At 35.9% G+C, this 19405-nt stretch overlaps 1 protein-coding gene across 6 annotated transcripts in view; it reads left to right on the top strand.

Annotated features, from left to right (window-relative positions):
- Positions 1-18030, top strand: part of LOC5568034 (opioid-binding protein/cell adhesion molecule homolog) — a 232708-nt gene extending 214678 nt beyond the window's left edge. For all 6 annotated transcript variants that reach the window (XM_021844513.1, XM_021844515.1, XM_021844514.1 and 3 more), the window contains exons 10-11: positions 17198-17278; positions 17392-18030. In XM_021844513.1, the coding sequence (XP_021700205.1) occupies positions 17198-17278; positions 17392-17534 (224 nt within the window). In that variant the 3' untranslated portion in view covers positions 17535-18030. The remainder of the gene's footprint in view (positions 1-17197; positions 17279-17391) is intronic.
- Positions 18031-19405: the final 1375 nt, after the last annotated feature.

Below are 19405 nucleotides of genomic sequence, written 5' to 3'. Positions count from 1 at the left end.
CGGAAGAAGATAGTGAGTTTCTTCATTCACCAAATTACGCAATTTTCAAAGCTCTAAAAGTGTTTCATAGACTACTTTGATGAGATATTAGAATTGAAAACGTTAGAGCCAGAAAACCAATTTTGCTCGGACCACCCTATGTCACCGTAGGAAAAATGCTCTAAATCGGTCAATTTAAGAGATACAAAAAAACTTTTTTAAGCAAAGTTGCTTGAAATTGAATGGTCTACAACTTTGCTGAAGCATGTATAATATAATTTCTACAAATAAGAAAGTTAATTACACCATTTCTATGAAAACGTGGATTACCCTAATTTTCAATAACACCGAACAAAGGGCCTTACTAATACAAACAACTTTGTAGAAGACCGTTTTCGTCTAATCTTTCATTCTAAAGCTCAAAATGTATCTTTCCGCATAAAACTGTTTTCTGGACCATAATGCACAGGTTTAAATTACTTTTGATTATTTATCAACTAATTTGGGGATTTAGGGTTGTTGGATGATTCCATTAATTAGTAGTAAATTGTCTGGTTGAATGTCGGAAATTTCTTAAAAAGGCGACGAATAATGCCCACAGTTTTTGAAATCAGCTTGCGGGGTTACCAATTCTGGCAATGTTTTGGATTTTGTGGGACTTTCATGATCACTAGTAATGCTTACGAAAATTAATGGTTGAGACCAACAGTGTTTTTAAATTTATTTTTTGCTGTATAGTATGGAAACTTCTAATGTTGTTTACACCTGTTATAATAATCAGACCGAATATTGCTTGCTAATCTGATTAACATTGATTACAATTAATTATCTAAAAGATATATCGTCTAGCTCAAACCTCTGTAGGGGTATGTGGCGGGACCATCACACTATGGGCGGTTTCCATACAGACTGGTGGCCAAAAATATTTTTTCCATTCCATGTCGTATTTATGACTTTTGTGATACAAATTTGATGTTTTAATTTCATAAACAAGTTTTCGAGACTAACATTTGAATTGGGCCTATAGCGAAATAATAAGTTTTGTTACTAATGATGCATATAAGCCATTTATGTGATTAACGTTGTGCAAACCATCATAAATGTTAGAACTAACATAGAAAAGATGATATGAATGATTTAGCGATATTCATTTATTCTCTTAATTATTTTTTGGCTGTTTTTAATAGAAAATGGTCAAAAACACAGTGAAACCTCCATGAGTCGATATTGAAGGGACCATCGACTCATGGAAATATCGAGTCATGGAATAGCAATCCTTTGGAAAGCTGATTCTAGGGACCATCATAGTAACCATGAAATTTTGTTTTTAGTATGGTTCCATGAGTCGATATCGAGTCATGGAACATCGACTCATGGAGGTATCACTGTATTGCAAAAATTCAAAAAGCCCTAAATCAAAAAAGTGCAAATTTGTGCAGCTAAATTCTTCACGGTCCTTTAGTTTACATCTCAAGGTACCCTTGGAAATAAATTTTAGCCTGGGACAACTTGGGACAAAAAAGTATGGGATGTGTAAAGTTTTGATATAAAATCAAATATATTTTTTCAGTGCACTCCCTGCATTTTTCCGAACTAAAGCACGAATTTTTATTTCATTTTATTTTTGTTGGATAGCTTTTTGAATATGCTTTCGGACAGTGTATAAAGATCTGTTTAAGGGGATTATAAAACGAAGCCAAACTTTGAATTTTCAAGTGCACAAGACGAGAGTATCTTACAACAGTTTGCGTTGAAAACCAAATCACATTGCATGTTTGCTGGTTGTGACCAATGGGATAGATTTTCAACGCGGAGCGCTGTTTGGTTCTCAAGTCTTGTGCTCTTGAAAATTTGAGGTGTGGCTTCGTTTTATAATCACCTTAAAATATTACGATTATGCAGTACAGGTCGGACTCGATTATCCGGAGACTCGATTATCCGGGGACTCGATTATCCGGGATTCGATTATCCGGAATTTTAGACTCGATTATCCGGAATTTGTTTTTTGATGTTCTTGTTTTTCAATTTTTATGCATAAATCTGAGATAATTTGGTATTGCAATATACAATATGAATGGTTTTGCAGTTTTGAACGTATATAAGAAAAGGGGGTTTGAAAAAGTGTTTTTTCGTGTATGCTGGTCAATTTTTTTTGTCTTGTAAAGACCTCTACTGTTCCTAGAAATAATTTCTGGCTACACCACCGCATCATATAAATAAAACTACAAAAATAGATAATATTTCAGTTCTTTTATCGAAGATTTCAATTTTTTACTTAGTGATTCGATTATCCGGAGGATTCGATTATCCGGAGTGAAAAAAAAATCGATACTCCGGATAATCGATACCGACCTGTATATTGTATTCAATGTGTACCGTGTGTTTGCACTGAATTCTTATTTTTTCTTAAAAACTCTAACTTTGACATACTGTATCAATTAAAATATAAAAGATCTTGCCCTGATATTCCAGGAATAACTTAATAGAAGTGTTTACTGTAGAATGATGTACAAGAAAAACCTATCAGAAGAAGTCATTTTTTCGATTATTGGCCACCTGATCGCCCATAGTGCATCATCATCATCATCATCATCAATATCAACTTAAAATACTTCATGTGCAAGAAAATAAAAAGTCTTAAGCAAATAGTAAACAGTTCAAAAATAGTTGCTTCAATTATTTTGATTTTAAATTTTATATTGAAATTCCTCTTTTTCTGGAAACACAAAGCCTTATCATTAAAAAAATGGAACACGTAAGATCAAAAATAAGAAGAATGTTCATTTTAAACGATAACTAATCATAATAATCAGGTGATCCAGTATTTTGGACCTCTCTTAAATTAGCATTCGTTAGAGATACTCATCGCAATATTTGTCAGCTAGGAAAGTTTTCCAAATTTAGGTGTTTTTGCAGGTTGCCCTATAATATGGAATACTTGGAATAAAAACATAAAACATTATTTCAGATACGAGCAGTTATAAAAAATACGATTATTTTGTATTCATTTGGACTCTGAACTATTGTAAAATAATAAATGGTCTTTGTGGGAGACTCATTAATCTAACATAACCCTCAATAAAACACACATTGAATGTTTTTAGCAAGACATAATTAAGAAATAGTTTCATTTTATTTTATTTTTTTGAGATTGATAGCAATAGATTAATGGAACAATTTTTATATTCAAATTAACGTCACACCAAAACTGCTTAAAGTGAGGATGAATCGAAGCCAAACCTCAAATTTTCAAAAACACAAATCTGGAGAACCGACCACCAGTTTGAGCTGAAAACTCAATCGATTGGTCACCATCAGCATGTGACCAATCGATTAAGGTTTCAGCTTAAATGGATGTTTGGTTCTCCAGATTTGTGTTCTTGCAAATTTTAAGTTTGGCTTCGATTAATCTTCACCTTAATATTTGTTATATTTAAATTTATGTCATGTTTGAAATGAAATCTACTTCTACCGGTCATTTTCGAGGTTTCTTGAGAAAAAGATCTCTACTATCTAAAAATATCCGTCAAACTTGTAGCTATTATTTCAATTTAGTTCAAATTTTATGTTCGAAACAAAAGTTTTACATCAATTATATGAAATTGAATATAGTACAATTCAAAGTTCTTTCCAAACGGTTGTCAAGTGTCGATAATCGAATTTCACTCAATGAGTACTTGGGCCATAGCAAAATCATTTGGAATCTTACTTATTAAACATATTTTAGATTTTCAGTAGGAGACGATAAAATCATAATGCCTTTTCCGGATTATCAATCCTCAGAGATGTCAAGATTGAAAACGTGACACGAAGCGACCATCATTTGAGGGTGACTAATGTTTTATTAATAGTAAAATGTGCTGTTAAAGGCAGCGCAGCTGAAAATTTTCATCATTCATATTGTTTTATACCAAAAATTTGTTACTAAATTTTCGGCACTGTGAGAGGTTTTAGCTTAGCTTAGACTGACTACACATATCAATGGTTGCTATTCCGTGATTGACCGAAGTCAGTGAAAATGCACAAAGAATCAACTAGAAGTTCGGCTGGGATTGGCCATAATCTTCTTCAGTGTGCATAACTCAGTGCCTCTATTTATACAAGGTCAATAACGGCGCCATGATAAATAGTTATTTGTCAAATATAAATATGCTTTTATGAAAATATAATATTTTCATTTGATATGAACAATTTCTATTTAGAGGAAAACCGACACTTGAGGTGACGAACTATTCAAAGTTTTTTTTAATTACAAAAATAAAGATAAAAAGAAAGGGGTGTTTTGAAAACAAAAAAATGTTAAACAGCATATTTACGTCCTACCGTTGTAACGACTAAATGTGCAGTCATACATATTTTATAGATTAGAAATAGTAGCATGAAACGAGCTCACCATTTGATCCGTCATCCTTGACTGAGCAGCAACAATCCACTTTCAGCTTAACTCGTTTGCTTGGCTATATAAAAGCACTCAGAGAAAATAGGCACACGACCCGAGAGGGAAAACAACTGACGACTGCTCGGGCTTTCTTGACGCACTGCCAAGGAGCAAGCGTCAAGGTCGAAGATCAAACAGAACTAACCGATCGCGGCACTTTTTCACTTTACTCGACCGACGCGTGACATGTTTGATCCTGCCCTCGTCACTCGCTCCCGCAGGAGCAAGCGTCAAGGTCGAAAGATCAAACAGAACTCTTTCAGCACTGTGAGGGGTTTTAACCCAAAAAAATCCACCCCACCCCCCCTGGGTATACCACTGGCCTTTTTACAAGCTGCATCATTCTTTCACAATAAAAAATATTTGAATCGCAACATTTTTTTTTGTTTTCGATCTTTTTGGGCAATTTTTTCACAAGTTCTCAAAAAACCTTTTTTTAGAATTGTGTGATTTTGATCATTGCTTATCTGGATCCGGAAATATCCTAAATTCCTTGGCGTATCGACGAATAGCTAGAACCCACGTAAATATCTTATGCTATTGATTTTTTTCCTCATGTTAGCTAGAACCTCATGTAGCTAGAACCCACGTAAATATCTTATGCTATTGATTTTTTTCCTCATGTTCGGTTATTTTCATTTCGAAACAATACTTTGATGAGTGTCTGTTATGAAAAAAGTTGATTTTATTAAGAACTTTTGAAAATAGGTGAAAAATATCGAGAAAAAAGATAGTTATTGCGCTTTAAATGATGTTTGTGGTGATAAAAGGAAGTGTTCTTTGTCTAACTCTTCATCATCGATCGACACGATAATATTACCCAGGAAGTGAGGAATAGTTGGAGGAAACATGAAGTTAATTTTGCTGGAGCAAATGCTTAAAACCCATTCAGGAATTATCGTAGGAACTCCTGAAGAAATTTTAAGAAAACTCAAAAAAATAGTTGGTGAGGAAAAATCATTGGATGAATATTTAAAGAATTTGTTGTGAAAGATAGTTGATGAGGAAAAATCATTGGATGAATATTTAAAGAATTTGTTGTGAAAGGACTTTTTTTTAGAAATTCTCAGTAAAATTATTGGAGGATTTCCTTCCACTTAGGGGCCGTTTATCAATTAGGTAAAGGATACTGGGGATAGGGGTGAAAAACTGCCGAACTATTCTTACATAATAGAGACGAACCAGCCACGATCTGAGCTGAAAGTCTCTTTATTAAAGATAATAATAATAATTCTTACATAATTAGTGGACTTAAGTTTTTTAGTGTTTTCAATGTGAATGACGCTTGTGACGCAGTAGCTTTAAACCCTAATTAATGTTCATGGTTGGGTCATATTAAATTCGTGCAACACATCAGCTAAATCATTAACCTAACCGAACGCGAAACCATGACGGTGATCGAAGTACCGAGCGGAAACAAGTCTGAGCCAACAATTGGATTTCTAGATTTCAGCAGCATTTAACGGCACGCACCACAACAAAGCTTGTTACTCTTGTGCTAACAATCCGTCGCCATTTGTCTCATTACCGACCAGAACCGACGGCATCGGCACCCATCAGCGCTGCACAGCATGGCTCACCGGACTGGACTTTGAGCGTGAGGGTGGTTGGGGTTGGGACAGAAAATTGGGTTGCAAAAAGGACACAAACTCGACCCCGGGGAGTTGTTTACGAACGTAAGCAAAAAAACCGGGAAATAACAGGAAAACGTGGACGTGTGGATTATTACAGTAGGTGCCAGGCAAATCAGAAGACGTTTTTTACGTGCCCGTCCTGTTCTGCACTCATCATTGGGTGAACCGTGAATAGGGTAACGTATATAACTTGGACATGCATATAATTTGGACAGGCTAGTCGTTCTATTCTCATTTCCAATGATATTGTGCGGAATATATGTACGGGAAATCATGTATTGCGTTATTAATACACTATGCTGCTTATTAATGATGACCATTTTCAAACCAATCACAAATTGGCTTTAAAAATAACAAAATTGTAAATTGTATCAACAGAACATCTGTGAAACCTACGAATGCAAGAGGATGTGCATTTTAAAAACATACATTAAATGCAATAATAGCGCTCAGAATTTGCCTTCATAAAAAGTTCAAAAATGGCAACATGATAAAATATGTCTAAAATTTAAGCTAAGTTCATCTAAAATCTTAACATGACTATATAAGGCATAAATCAGGTGATGTCCAAAATAGATTATAGTTTTTGTGCAGTTGATATAATTTAGCCATCTGATGAAACATACTGGAATGTCGCATGCATGCATACTTGCAGGCGTTTTTCGTGGATCTGATGATATTTGCTTGCATTACATGAAATTATTGATTATCACTAATATACACATCCGATAAGCGAAAAAATGCATAAGTCACATCCCAAGTAACAATTCCACAGCCATTTGGCATTCGTGTGGATTTATTAATGTTTTATGACAGTTACGTGAATTCTATGATAGCTAGAGGCGACATTTAACGTTGCTAGAAGTTGATATTTTGTAAGTCAGCTCTTAGTTCTTTTTAAAACCTTTTAGAGACAATGTATAAAGTTTAAATTTTGTGGCTACAAAACCAGTTTTATTGTAGCATATAATACCTCATTTAAACTGCTAGTGGTGGCTGAATGACACTTATTTGTGACGGTTATGATAAAAGATTAATATAATACACCTTGTTGTCATAGAAGCTGCTTTTAAACTGATTGACTTGCACTTGAATCTTGAAAACTTACCTTATTTATACCTCTGAAATCAGCATTTGGGCCCTTCAGATGCATGACGAATGCATTGCGATGCATTGCAATCACTTATTCCTGATGGAAAAACGACAAACTAATGTCTGTTTTCATTGTTTTTGCGAATATTCTTCATAATAACATACCCAAACTGCAAACTTTGTTGAATGCTGCTTAGTTTCCATAAAAAGCGAAAAAAAGCTGAATCATCTTCAATCAGCATTTATTAAAGCAATTTACATCCACAAATGCCGAAGCATAACCGTGTGCCCTTATTTGTGTATTTATGATGACAAAACAGCATTTGTCGATGGCAATCTATCAATTATGTTTCCGCCATATTAATTTCACTCCGGTTGCCACAATTTCATTTTTTCAAATCATATTATCTCCATGAATTTGCTCATAAGATGCTATGGTGTGATAATTAAACTGACTGAATATAATTTAAAGCACAATTACTGCCCAATCAAACGAAGAAATGTTAAATTCTTTACCTGGGGATTTATTTTAGCAATTGCTAAATAACTAGATATATGCCACTTTCAGAGGGGGCACAGGCAAATTCACCTCTTTCTCATCACATTTCACAATAAATCTCACTTGGCACTTAAGATTTGAGCACTATATCAATAAAAAAAATCACTCCAAATAAAAAGCACCACGAAATTAATTATCACAGACTTGATTTCAATCTTATTTTGTTTTGTTTACGTTGGAATAAATCCGGCAAGATCGACGTTATGATGAAATCATTTTCAAGATGAAGCGACATTCATCTAGAACAGGCGACCTCAAAATAGCTACCATTAATGCTATTTAGCTTTATTTGGTTGACATAAATAAACACTTCATAGCCTCTTTTAGAGTGGGCCAACTAGTCACGTTCTAGCCTCCAAGAGGGTTTGGGGGATGCGATGAAGGCAGAAGTTCCTTGACCGTGGTTTTATTTGCGTTTATTTATAGCACCCTGGAAGTAATTCGTAAAACTAAAATTGTTACTTGGGATGTAAACTCCTAAAATGTTATGATATGATAGTCTTTTTAAGAAACCATTACATGGATATTGAGATAACGCCCCTGTCCAAATTATATTCACATGAGGGTGTCCAAAATGTATATTTGGTGTCCGAAATGTATAACAGACAGGTCGCCGAAAAACGCTAGTTTGGAAGCTAATACTACAGTTTGTAAGCATTTGCTCCCCAGAAACTCAAAGTACAATGGGACATTAAGCATATAAGTAACATTAGGTAATAAAATGTTAGTATCTTCTGCATTTAATCAATCGCCGTTTCCAGATATATCCTTAGCCTGTCCAAAATACATAATTTACCCTAGGTAACGAAAGGAACGAAGCAACACGACTTCTGATGGTATGCATGGAGTGTCGGAGCGTAGTAAAAGCGAACCTTTGTGACCTGTGAAGTCGTAAAAAATGTGTAAAGCCACACATAATGAGTATTATTGCACAAAATATTGTTTCCATGACAAATGTCAAGTAGTGACGTGTTTGAAAGTAACACCGAACGTGACTGTCGCGGTAATCAATGAAACAAAGCAGGATGATCCATTTTTATGGGGCTGCTGAAACTTAAATATTGCAATAAGGTATTGAAAAAACTTTTGGTTTGACTTATATCCAGAACACTCAGAGCTTGCAGTGGACTCAAATGGAACTTCAATATTGTTTGCAAAGATAAACTGTAAATTACTGATTGTGCTGATGTATATAATGCTTTATCAATTTTTTCTATCAACTTCCAGGACCATTAATTTGATTTTATTTATTAACAGTAGGATTATTTTAGTATCATACATCAGCATAATTCACAAGAGGTTGCAATACTAGAGCGAAAATTTTCATGTAGGTCGCATACAACACATGAAACATCGACAGTTTGTCTTTGAATTCGAGACGAGAAGCCGGAAAACCATTGACATGTACAGTTAGTGTATGCTATGATATGCAATTCAATACTTGAACCCGGGATACACCTGCTTTTTTATGGCGTTACGCCTCCACTGATACAGTGACAGCTTAGTGTTTTTATGAGCACTTCCACACTTGTTAACCGAACAGCTTTCTTTGCGATTTACCATTTTTGCAAACGTAAATCATGTGGTATACATGACCATCAGGATGACCCATAATGATCAAATTTTAAAAAGCTTAAGTAACACTCCCGGAATTTATTCATTTGGTCTTGTGAAAATTTGGGCGAAATCCGTCAACTCTATTGGGGTATGAACAGCTTGAAGTTTGTATGGGAAAAATCGACCAAAAACATCCGTAAACCACGTGGTCATTTTTTCTGAGTTTTCGAAACCGCCCACCCTCTCAATGTTCTGCGTGGTTTTGGCCAATGCCCCCCTCCTCCTCCTTTAACCACGTGATTTTTTATTAATGAAATATAAAGTTGAAAATTCGAAAACAAAAATCAAATCTCACTAATTTGTACTGGTAGTTCAAATCATCAACTACCATCAGATTACGCTTCTCCAATGTCCTCATGTATCAGGTATCGTATGCTTATTAGGCTATTGAATTCTTCCAAAATTGTTAGCAATATAGGAATTTTTGATGAATATGGGAAATTGTTAGTTGAAATTAGAAGTTAGAAATAGTTAGTATGGGAAATGGTTAATAATTTAACATCAGAAATTTTTCTGAGCATTTCTCGAAGAATTCTCCTTGAAATACGTCCTGAAATACTTCAAGCAATTATTTTAGAGCGTACAGTATTGGTCAACTAAATTGTCCATAAATTCAACAGTTCGAATCATGTTGGCCAATAACCATGCGTAGATCTAAGAAATAAATCAACATAACAGAAACACCGTCTGGTTTGACATTTTCTTGGAAAAATGACAGATAAAGTAGTCAATAGACCTAGCTAGATTTTATGGATGAAATCGGCCAAAAGTTCGAAAACTCAACTTTAATGCTGAGGAATATTGTTCCGGTTTTTTCCTTGAAGCTTTATAGAAATGCTTCATAATAATTTCGGTCCTTGTACAAAATCTTTAAATATTTTTGTGATTCTTAGCGAGATCTTGCCAGAAGTGAAAATTAGAAACATAACAGTACTGGGCATCCCGGGGACATAAGCAGAAGGTCATGGGTTCAATCCCAGGCCCGTCCCTTTCCTCGTACTTTGTAGTTGTATCTTTCACTTGCTTCTACCACTCTTAATAAATCACAGCTGATGTATCTATCACAGTTCATAGCATTTACTAGAACCCGAGACGGACAGAAATAAACCGTTTCCCTACGCTTCCATTCGTTCATCATTATATCATGCCTTCCTTTACGCCTGATACATAGGCAGTCTGCTAACCAAACCAGCAAGCCTCTCTGCCATAAAAATTACCCCACCCTTTCACTCTTCCCGCATAAACTGGCGTTGACGCAGTGGTATATACGGTCAACCGTGGGAGCTAGTTGAATGCATCAACAATTCCTTCCCCTTCCCCTTCCCCACATTGGTCTGCATTTTGACGTGGCAGGCACCATAGTTGCCTCAAAATAGAAGATCACCAGCACTTATACACTGAGGGTGCCTGTTAATCCCAAGCAGTCATCTGGTTGGTTCCTTGTGTAATATCTTGGACAGACATCTGATACAAATACCATGGTACAAGCTGTCAAGAAAATTATTCCAAGGCTATCTTGAATGAAGACAATTATCAGTATAGAAACACATTTCAAGATAATTGTACAATGGTACGTATACCACAAGTGTGTCATAAGTATAAGTGCAACTGATCTGATGATACTGGAGTAACAACTACGGGCGGCCAATCAAGCTCAAGAACTAGCCATCCCGAAAGCACTAAACCTGATCTGATGCCTTATAATCAAGAAAAGCTGGTTAGCTTAATTCTTATCGACCGTGTTCTACACTATATTTGAAATTTACTGCCTAACTGGGGTGGTCAGGTAATAGAAGACAGCAAGTCTCTATTTTTCAAGGGAAAAACCGGTAAACTGTTTTTAATGGACTGCGTTTGAAGTTTTTGAAGTTTTTAGCCTCTCATGACGCCTTAGCTTTTAATTCATCACACACATTTTTGGCTGCAAACATAGCACAGAAAATAGAAGATATTCGCCTTCGGGATCGGCGAACAGATTACTTACTTATTTTTGATGGCGCTACGTTTTTCAAGACATAACCTGCGCCGCAATGTTACGCCAACCAACTCGGTTCATGGCTGCTAGCGCCCAGTCTCTCGATCGCCCCACACTCTAAAGATCCTGTTCCACTTGGTCAAATCTAGCTTGTTGCGCTCCTCTTCGTCTTGTATTGGCCGGATTCGAGGTGAACACCATTTATGCGGGGTTGTTGTCCGGCTCGAGAGCTTCGGTGAGCTCTCCCTCACCCGGTAACGCTGCTTCAAGGCTTCGCGCATAATTATTTACGACTTCGTGTAGCTTGAGTCGTTCCAGATCGCACCGTGGCGGGCGTCGGTACCGAATGTTATTTACTACGGAAAGTCTTTGGCGCATTTTAACTATCACAAGGTAGTGCTCCGAATCAATGTTTGGGCCGCGATAGGTTCTGACGTCGAAAATGTCTGAAAAGTGTCTTCCATCAATCAAAACGTGGTCGATTTGCGATTCAGTCTGCTGCGGTGATCTCCAGGAGTGCCGATACGGGAGACTGTGCTGGAAGTTGGTACTACGTATGGTCATGTTCTTGGAGGCGGCGAAATCAATCAGTCTAAGGCAGGTTTTGTTCGTAAGCTGGTGAGCGCTGAACATTCCTATAATCGGTCTGAATTCTTCCTCCTGGTCAACCTGAGCGTGGAGAACTCCGATAACGATTTTGACATCATGGCTTGGGCAGCTGCCGTATTCACGTTCCAGCTGCGTGTAGAAACCCGAGGAGTAACAAATAACTCCCCAATAACTTATGCATACCATATTTCGGTATCATACCAAAATTAGGTATTGTTCAATTGTCAATACCTCAATTTGGTATTATAATGGTATTGAAAAAAATCTTTAAAACAATTAGAAATACTTCATTGAGGTATTAAATAGCTATTGAGGTCTGCTGGAGGTATTGAACTACTATTGAAAAATTTCACTTTTATATGAAAATCCATCAAGTATTATTGAGGTATTACAATACCTGATCTAGTTATCAGTTTGGTCTTCTTAGAATAGGCTTGAAATATTATTTGAGGTATTTTACCGCTTATGCAGGACTCATTCATACCTCGTTCAGGTTGTAAGTATTGGAAATTATCTGGTATGGAATACCTTAGTTTGGTATTCAGAAGTTATTATCTTCTGCTCGGGAAGCGTTCCTACGACATCGTCACTTGCTAGGTGAGGGCTGTGTACGTTTATTATACTGATATTGGAGAAACGGCGTTTGTTCTTCAACTTACACATTCTGTTGTCGATTGGCCACCACCGAATCCCGCACCTCTACATTTCGACCATTACGATAAAAGCTGTGCCCAGCTCGTGTCTGTTGCCGCAGCTCTGGCAGATGGTATAACCATCCCTATGCGTATGTACCGTCGACCCTTTCCAGAAAACCTCCTGCAGCGCTACGATGTTGAACTTGCGGACCTCCAATAATTCGGAAAGAATGCGAATACTTCCCAAGAAATTGAGAGACTTACAGTTCCATGATCCGAGTTTCCAATTGTTAATCAGTTTTCGATTCCTGGTTCTATGCCGATTGTTCCGATGCAAATTTACATAGTATGCTTCTTGTACTGATGGTTTTTACGGCTGGATTATAAGGCCTGCACCAACCCCTGTCCCGCCGGAGCACCATCGTGCACATCGTACACTTACATGGAGAACAGCACTGTTTTGAGCCTCCCCTAACATGGAGAACAAACGCTCTGATCCCGAGCAGAAGAAAATAACTACTGAATACCTAATTAAGGTATTCCATACCAGCTAATTTCCAATACCTACAACCTGAATGAGGTATGAATGAGCCCTGCATAAGAGGTAAAATACCTCAGATAATACCTTCTGCATATTCTACAAATACCAAGCTGATAATTAGATCAGGTATTGTAATACCTAAATAATACGTGATGGATTTTCATATAAAAGTTATTTTTTTCAATAATAGTTCAATACTTCCAGCAGTCCTCAATACCTATCGAATACCAAAGTGAAGTATTTTTAATTGTTTTAAACATTTTTTCAAATACCATTATAAAACCAAAATGAGGTATTGACAACTGAACAATACCTAATTATGGTATGATACCAAAATACGGTATGCATAAGTTATTGCGAGTTATTTTTTCCTCCTCGGGATGAGCTACAACCTCAAAAAAGAGGAGACCCCTTTCCCTGTCTGCAAACGACCAAGGTCCCACAGGGGTTAGATACCCGATCTGTCCTTTGGTTCCTTGTACCACAGGTGGCTGAGGACCACAAATGGGGTCTATTTTATACCTGCAGGTACGCGAAATACCAATGTCCAGTCATTTACCACCCCAAACAGATGTGTCTTTCTTATTTCTTTTTCATGATTCATTGTCTTCCATGAACGAGAGAAGTCATTCGTTGTGTGAATGTAGGCGAATAAAAGAGATAAAATTATGGTTCGTTAAATTGTCCATAGCCTGCTGAATTTATTTCTAATACTATATAAATAGAAGTTGTGTACCCTACATCAAAAGTTGGGTACCGTAAATTTGGGTTAAATTGATCAGTAGGGTGAAATTGATCACCATGCCACACTATTTTATTTCTTCCTAATGGAGCACAAATATCAATGTAACCAGCAGTGAATGAACTTTTTTGTCGTAACTATTGTCGAATTGTGTGTTGTGAAGTTTTTTGCGTTACAGAAAGGTCATTTCTATGAAAACTATGTAAAATTTCAAAAACGTGTACGGTGCAATATTGACAAACATCTATAAACTTCTACGTAGTATAAACCTGAAAGTTTGCAAGAATGCTTAAAATCTTCTTCTTCTTTTTCTTTCTGGCATTACCTCCCCACTGGGACAGAGCCTGCTTCTCAGCATAAGTGTTCTTATGAGCACTTCCAAAGTTATTAACTGAGAGCTTACTGTGCCAATGACCATTTTTGCATGCGTATATCGTGTGGCAGGTACGAAGATACTCTATGCCCAGGGAAGTCGAGAAAATTTCCAACCCGAAAAAATCCTCGACCGGTGGGATTCGAACCCACGACCCTCAGCTTGGTCTTGCTGAATAGCTGCGCGTTTACTGCTACGGCTATCTAGTCCCCTGCTTAAAATATATCCCCAAATTAGATTTCATCATCAAACCTCGTACCAATTTGCTCATTCTGTTGAAATAATTGAATTTCTCTTCGATTTCAGAAAATTCGTTAGGAAATTGCCTACATTTAGGCGTTTTCCGCATAACTCTTTAAATTTAAACATTCATTATTTCTATGAATATTGTATTATTAAGAGTATGGCAAGCATATTCGGATTCAGGGAACTTAAATTCAGTATGTAATTCCCCGATTTTTTACTTTGGAGATGATTTTTAGCACTAAAATCACACGTGTTAGAAAATTTCGTTTCGTTACGAGCCTATGAGGCTCATCGTTGTACTTGTTTTCTTGCACTCAGTTGTTTGGCATTGTCAATATTATAGAAAACATACAAGCAAAACCGTGAATAACGATCAATTTCACCCGAAATTACGGTACCTTGCAAAAAATGATGAAAAAAAACAATGACAGAAGACCAGGGTCGCCTCATAACCTCACTTTTTACCTGTTCTACCGCACCGTAATCCGGGGGCAAATTGATCACTTTTTCACAACTTTTTGTCATGATTTTCTTTGGAATTCAAAAATTGCCAAATTTATTTCGGTAAAATCAGTACTTCATTGATCTCTATCAGTTAATGTAATCGATTTTAAATGAAATCAAATTTGGCATTTCATAAAATTAGTTTTAATATAAAAAATTGAAAATGTCACATTGGGGCGAAATTGATCACTATATAATAAAGCATATTTTTAGAAAGTAAAATTCCCCTATCTACTAAATTTGGGTCTCCTGAATCTGAAAATGATGTCAAAATTCTTACAACTCGGGTATATCATAATTTTATTGCAATATTAAACTTTGAAAATCTGCATAATACGCCTAAATGTATGCAATTTCCTTTGAAACAAGCACTTTATTCAACAAAAAACGGTTTTACGAGCAAAAAAAACTATTCTTGTAATGCTGAACGATTTCAAAAATGAGTTCAGTAGTTCACACTGAAGCTTACACAACATTTTTAACACTCAAAGTTTACATGCAGGCTTAGCACCAGCAGATTGTTTAGTGTCGATATTTCCAACAGTATTGATAACACCTTCAAAAACTGTGAATATTTCTATTCAAAACTGACCTTAATAATAATGGAATAGTTAAAAACCATCATTAGACATCTATAAACTAGAAAACATGGAATGTCTATGATGGAAACGAAGTATTAAGCATCCTTGAAAGGAAATGCTATTTGGTACCGACCCGATCAAATTCACCCCAGTGATCAATTTGCCCCCGGATTACGGTACTAAAAAATATTGTTTTGGCAAAGTAATCTTGATGATATTTCTACAAAAAAATAGTGTGAGTCTCTTTGCTGTGAATCTTGCTGTAAATAGTTGAGAATTAAGGAATTTCTGTAGATATTTTCACGCATTCTTTCGACAGGTTCGTTAAAAATTCCTTTATAGATTTTTCGAGCTACATGAGCTCAGGGCTCCTTTTGAAATTCCGATTCTATACCATTACCCAGGATGAAATTTACCGGAAGAACATTTACCGGAAAACCATTTAACGGAATGTACTATTACCCGGAAAACCAAATCTTACAATTCTGACGACCTTTGTCCGTACATTTAAAAACAATTGTTAATTTCTTTTGGTGATGCTTAGCACAAATTATGCCAAAGTTAATTGTGGAAATTATCGACTCCCTCGGTTTTCATACACTTCCTTGGATGACACCTCCAAACTACTCTAGATCAAATACGTTGCTGCTCTGGCAGGCGTTACGACTCAATTGGATCAAAGCCTGGTGCTCAGTTTGATGTTCTAGGAGCATTTTTACAGCTACTAGCTGAGAGCCTAGGCTATGCCTATGTCAACCAACCATTTTTGCATTCGTTTGTAGTTTTAAATGTATGGAAGTACTCTAAACTCTGGAATTTTCCCGGATTCCTCTATAAATTCATGGAAATCCTGTAGAGATCACATTAGAATTTCATCCAGGAATTACTCATGTAGATAACCTGAACGAATTTCTGAATTTTGAAAAATTCTGAATTCTTGGGCTATACCTTGATACTTGGTAAATCTCTTTTTTTCGATTCCTGTTTGTTCTTCTTTTGACTCCTTCTTGGTCTACTTTCAATTCCTGTTCAGTCTGATACATGAGATCCCAAAAATTCCCATCTGACTCTGTCACTGCCAACCTTAAAGCAAAGATGTTTATACTTTCTAGTGAAAAATACTGAAGTTAGAGAGGTTGAACATTATACGACTGAGTAAAATGTATTTTTATTTTCACTATTAAATTACGCGCGGATTTGACGTTGATTGAATTTCTTCGATCTAGAAGTATCACCGATAGTTAGTAATTCTTAGGTATATGATTAAGTTTGGTTCACATATTTTGTTAGATGGTTGTTATAGTGCATTCATCAATATTCAATATTGCTGTTTGTGTTTGAGGTGCAAATTCAGTCTAACTGAGCTTCAAACGCGGTAACACAGAGTAACCAATGGATACTTTGCAATCATGATCAATATCACCAATCGATGACTTTGCCTTCTTTGTTGAAAAATCTTACCGCATTTGGTGTAAATGCGGGAGCATTTTTTATTTGCAGCTTAAACCCATACAGCAATACAATCATACGAGCAATAATTGTGCATAATCTTAAACAACCATTTTCGCAGGTTTATTTTCATACTGATTTCATATGTGATTAGACTATAAATTCCATTCAATCCATTGCATTATAATGACACCAATTTGACTTCCATTTCCGAATCTTTCAGATAAGTCTCGCAAGGGTCACACGTTTTACGAAACTAATGACGTTATAGAAGACGGCACGGAAAGCACAAGCAGACGGAAAGGTTGGAAAACTAAACTAAAGGAGTTCAAATCTAATGAGATCCTTTTTTCTATCGCCAACTCGCGATACAAACTGCATGTCGTGTAATTACTGCTGTTTTTTCTTTTCTTTTAGATCTGATTGTCGGTGGAATGAATGATGAAAGCTATGGAATATCAAACTCGGCCGCGTCTCGACGAAGGCTGCCCTTCCTGTTCAAAACAATGTTCTTCGTGCCGTTGATGTTATTTTGCTCCGCTCGGCTGCCGACAGTATGACGCTTGTAATGAATAGGCTGCGATTGGGCCAAGAAATAGGGTCACATTCCCATAAGTAGTTGTTTCTTGTAATCGAGTACGTTGAATGAAAGAGAATGCCTGTTTAGCTAAATTATATACAATAGACAGAATGCAAAAAAAAACTGTTCTGTAAATAACATAAACCTGCAAGTGGGTATATCTACTTGGGAAACAAAAGCAAAAATGAAACATATCGTTAGGTAATCAGAATGTTAAAACTTAAAATCTAGGATAAAATTATTCCATATGCTGATGTTTTATTGTACCGTGGAATTGAAAAGAGAGCAACTTGTATTAAGAGGCAAATTTATCATGCTATCAAAGACTTATGGAGGCTATAATACTCGTAACGGTTAAGGCTTAGATTAAGTACGGCAGGAAGATATTATCCCGTACAATGCAAAGATGAGCGGCTTGTCAATATACATGTAAAAAATATTCAACCAAAATTGATTAATAAGAACTGTGAAGAATACAATGATGTGTAATTTATTTTGGAGAATCCAATCCCAATATACTCATACAGTGCTCTGATTTTGTTTATTCCTAGATCCAGTATCGCACTTAGCGTTGGGCGATTTTGAATCGATATTCCGAAAATCGATGTTTTCATTCCGATTATTCGATTTTTTAAATCGATGTTAGGAGCACCTAAAATCGGGTGAATCGATTTTCTTCGTTCGATTTTTTTATTCGATTTATTTTGATGAAACCGATAAATATTTCTCAATGAGCCGGTGGAAAAAAAAAAATGAACTAGCCTTGAACTCTATTCGATTGATTTTCAAAACTTATTCGATTGAAAGACGTTGAAATCGAATGCAAATTAATTTGGTCTCATATCAAGCTTTTTTAAATTTCAATGTGCATTTGATTCGAATCGATTCAAAAACATCGATGCAAACGATTCGATTAAATCGGTGAATCGATCTGGCAGTTCAAATGTGAATCGATTCAGTAACATCGATGTTCTGAACAAATTCGCCCAACGCTAATCGCACTAGAAGCTGTTCTTTTTACACCGTCGAACGGAGTCAAATTAAAATAATGTGTTATACTAGAATTTAGATATCTGATTTAAACGTTCTGTTTGCTGCTTATACTTTAGTAATATGATAGTCCATATCAGGGGAATAAATTTTAGTTGAAATCAATGTTATTCAAAGCATTTTTTCCATTTCATGAATGGTATTAGACGTCATACATTTTCAATAGTTAGTAAGAGCAGAAACTTTAATTTACCTAAAACCTTAAATTTTCAACAACAAAAAATCAGAAGTTATTGTTTAGACCACCAACGTTCTAACGTAACTCTATAATGCCTTAAAACAACCTATGCTACTGTGCGGAAGCATGTAAAATATTCTTGGATCATCAAAATTGAGCTCAGATCACATAACCTACCCGGGAAACCAAGACTTGGAAGAAGTCCAATTGAACGGAAATATGTCAATGTTGCATAACAAACTGCAAAACCTTTTCTGTTAATGTATCCGGAGTAACATTGATCAGTTTTGCGGACATGTATTTCTTAAAAATTTCATCTGAAAATACAAGTTTAACAAGCTTTAAATTATAGATACAAAAAGGGGGAGATCCCCCAGTACCAGAAACTTAAGCCACTAAATTCATAATTCAAAAAATGTTGGTTTATGTGATCCTGTTACTCACTTATGATAAATATTATTATTTTTGTAGCATACTAAAACAAATTTGGAAATAATACTATGAATTTTAATATTACAATTTGATGATGTATTGTACTACCGTCAAACGGGGTAACTTGCAACAATATTCAACTTCAAAGCTATATGGATAACAAAATTAAGGATTCAGATGAGACAAAAACC

The sequence above is a fragment of the Aedes aegypti genome, chromosome 2, assembly GCF_002204515.2.
Source record: "Aedes aegypti strain LVP_AGWG chromosome 2, AaegL5.0 Primary Assembly, whole genome shotgun sequence".
Lineage (NCBI taxonomy): Eukaryota > Metazoa > Arthropoda > Insecta > Diptera > Culicidae > Aedes > Aedes aegypti.
Note: the sequence above shows the minus strand (reverse complement) of the source record. Positions and strands in the feature narration are given on the sequence as shown.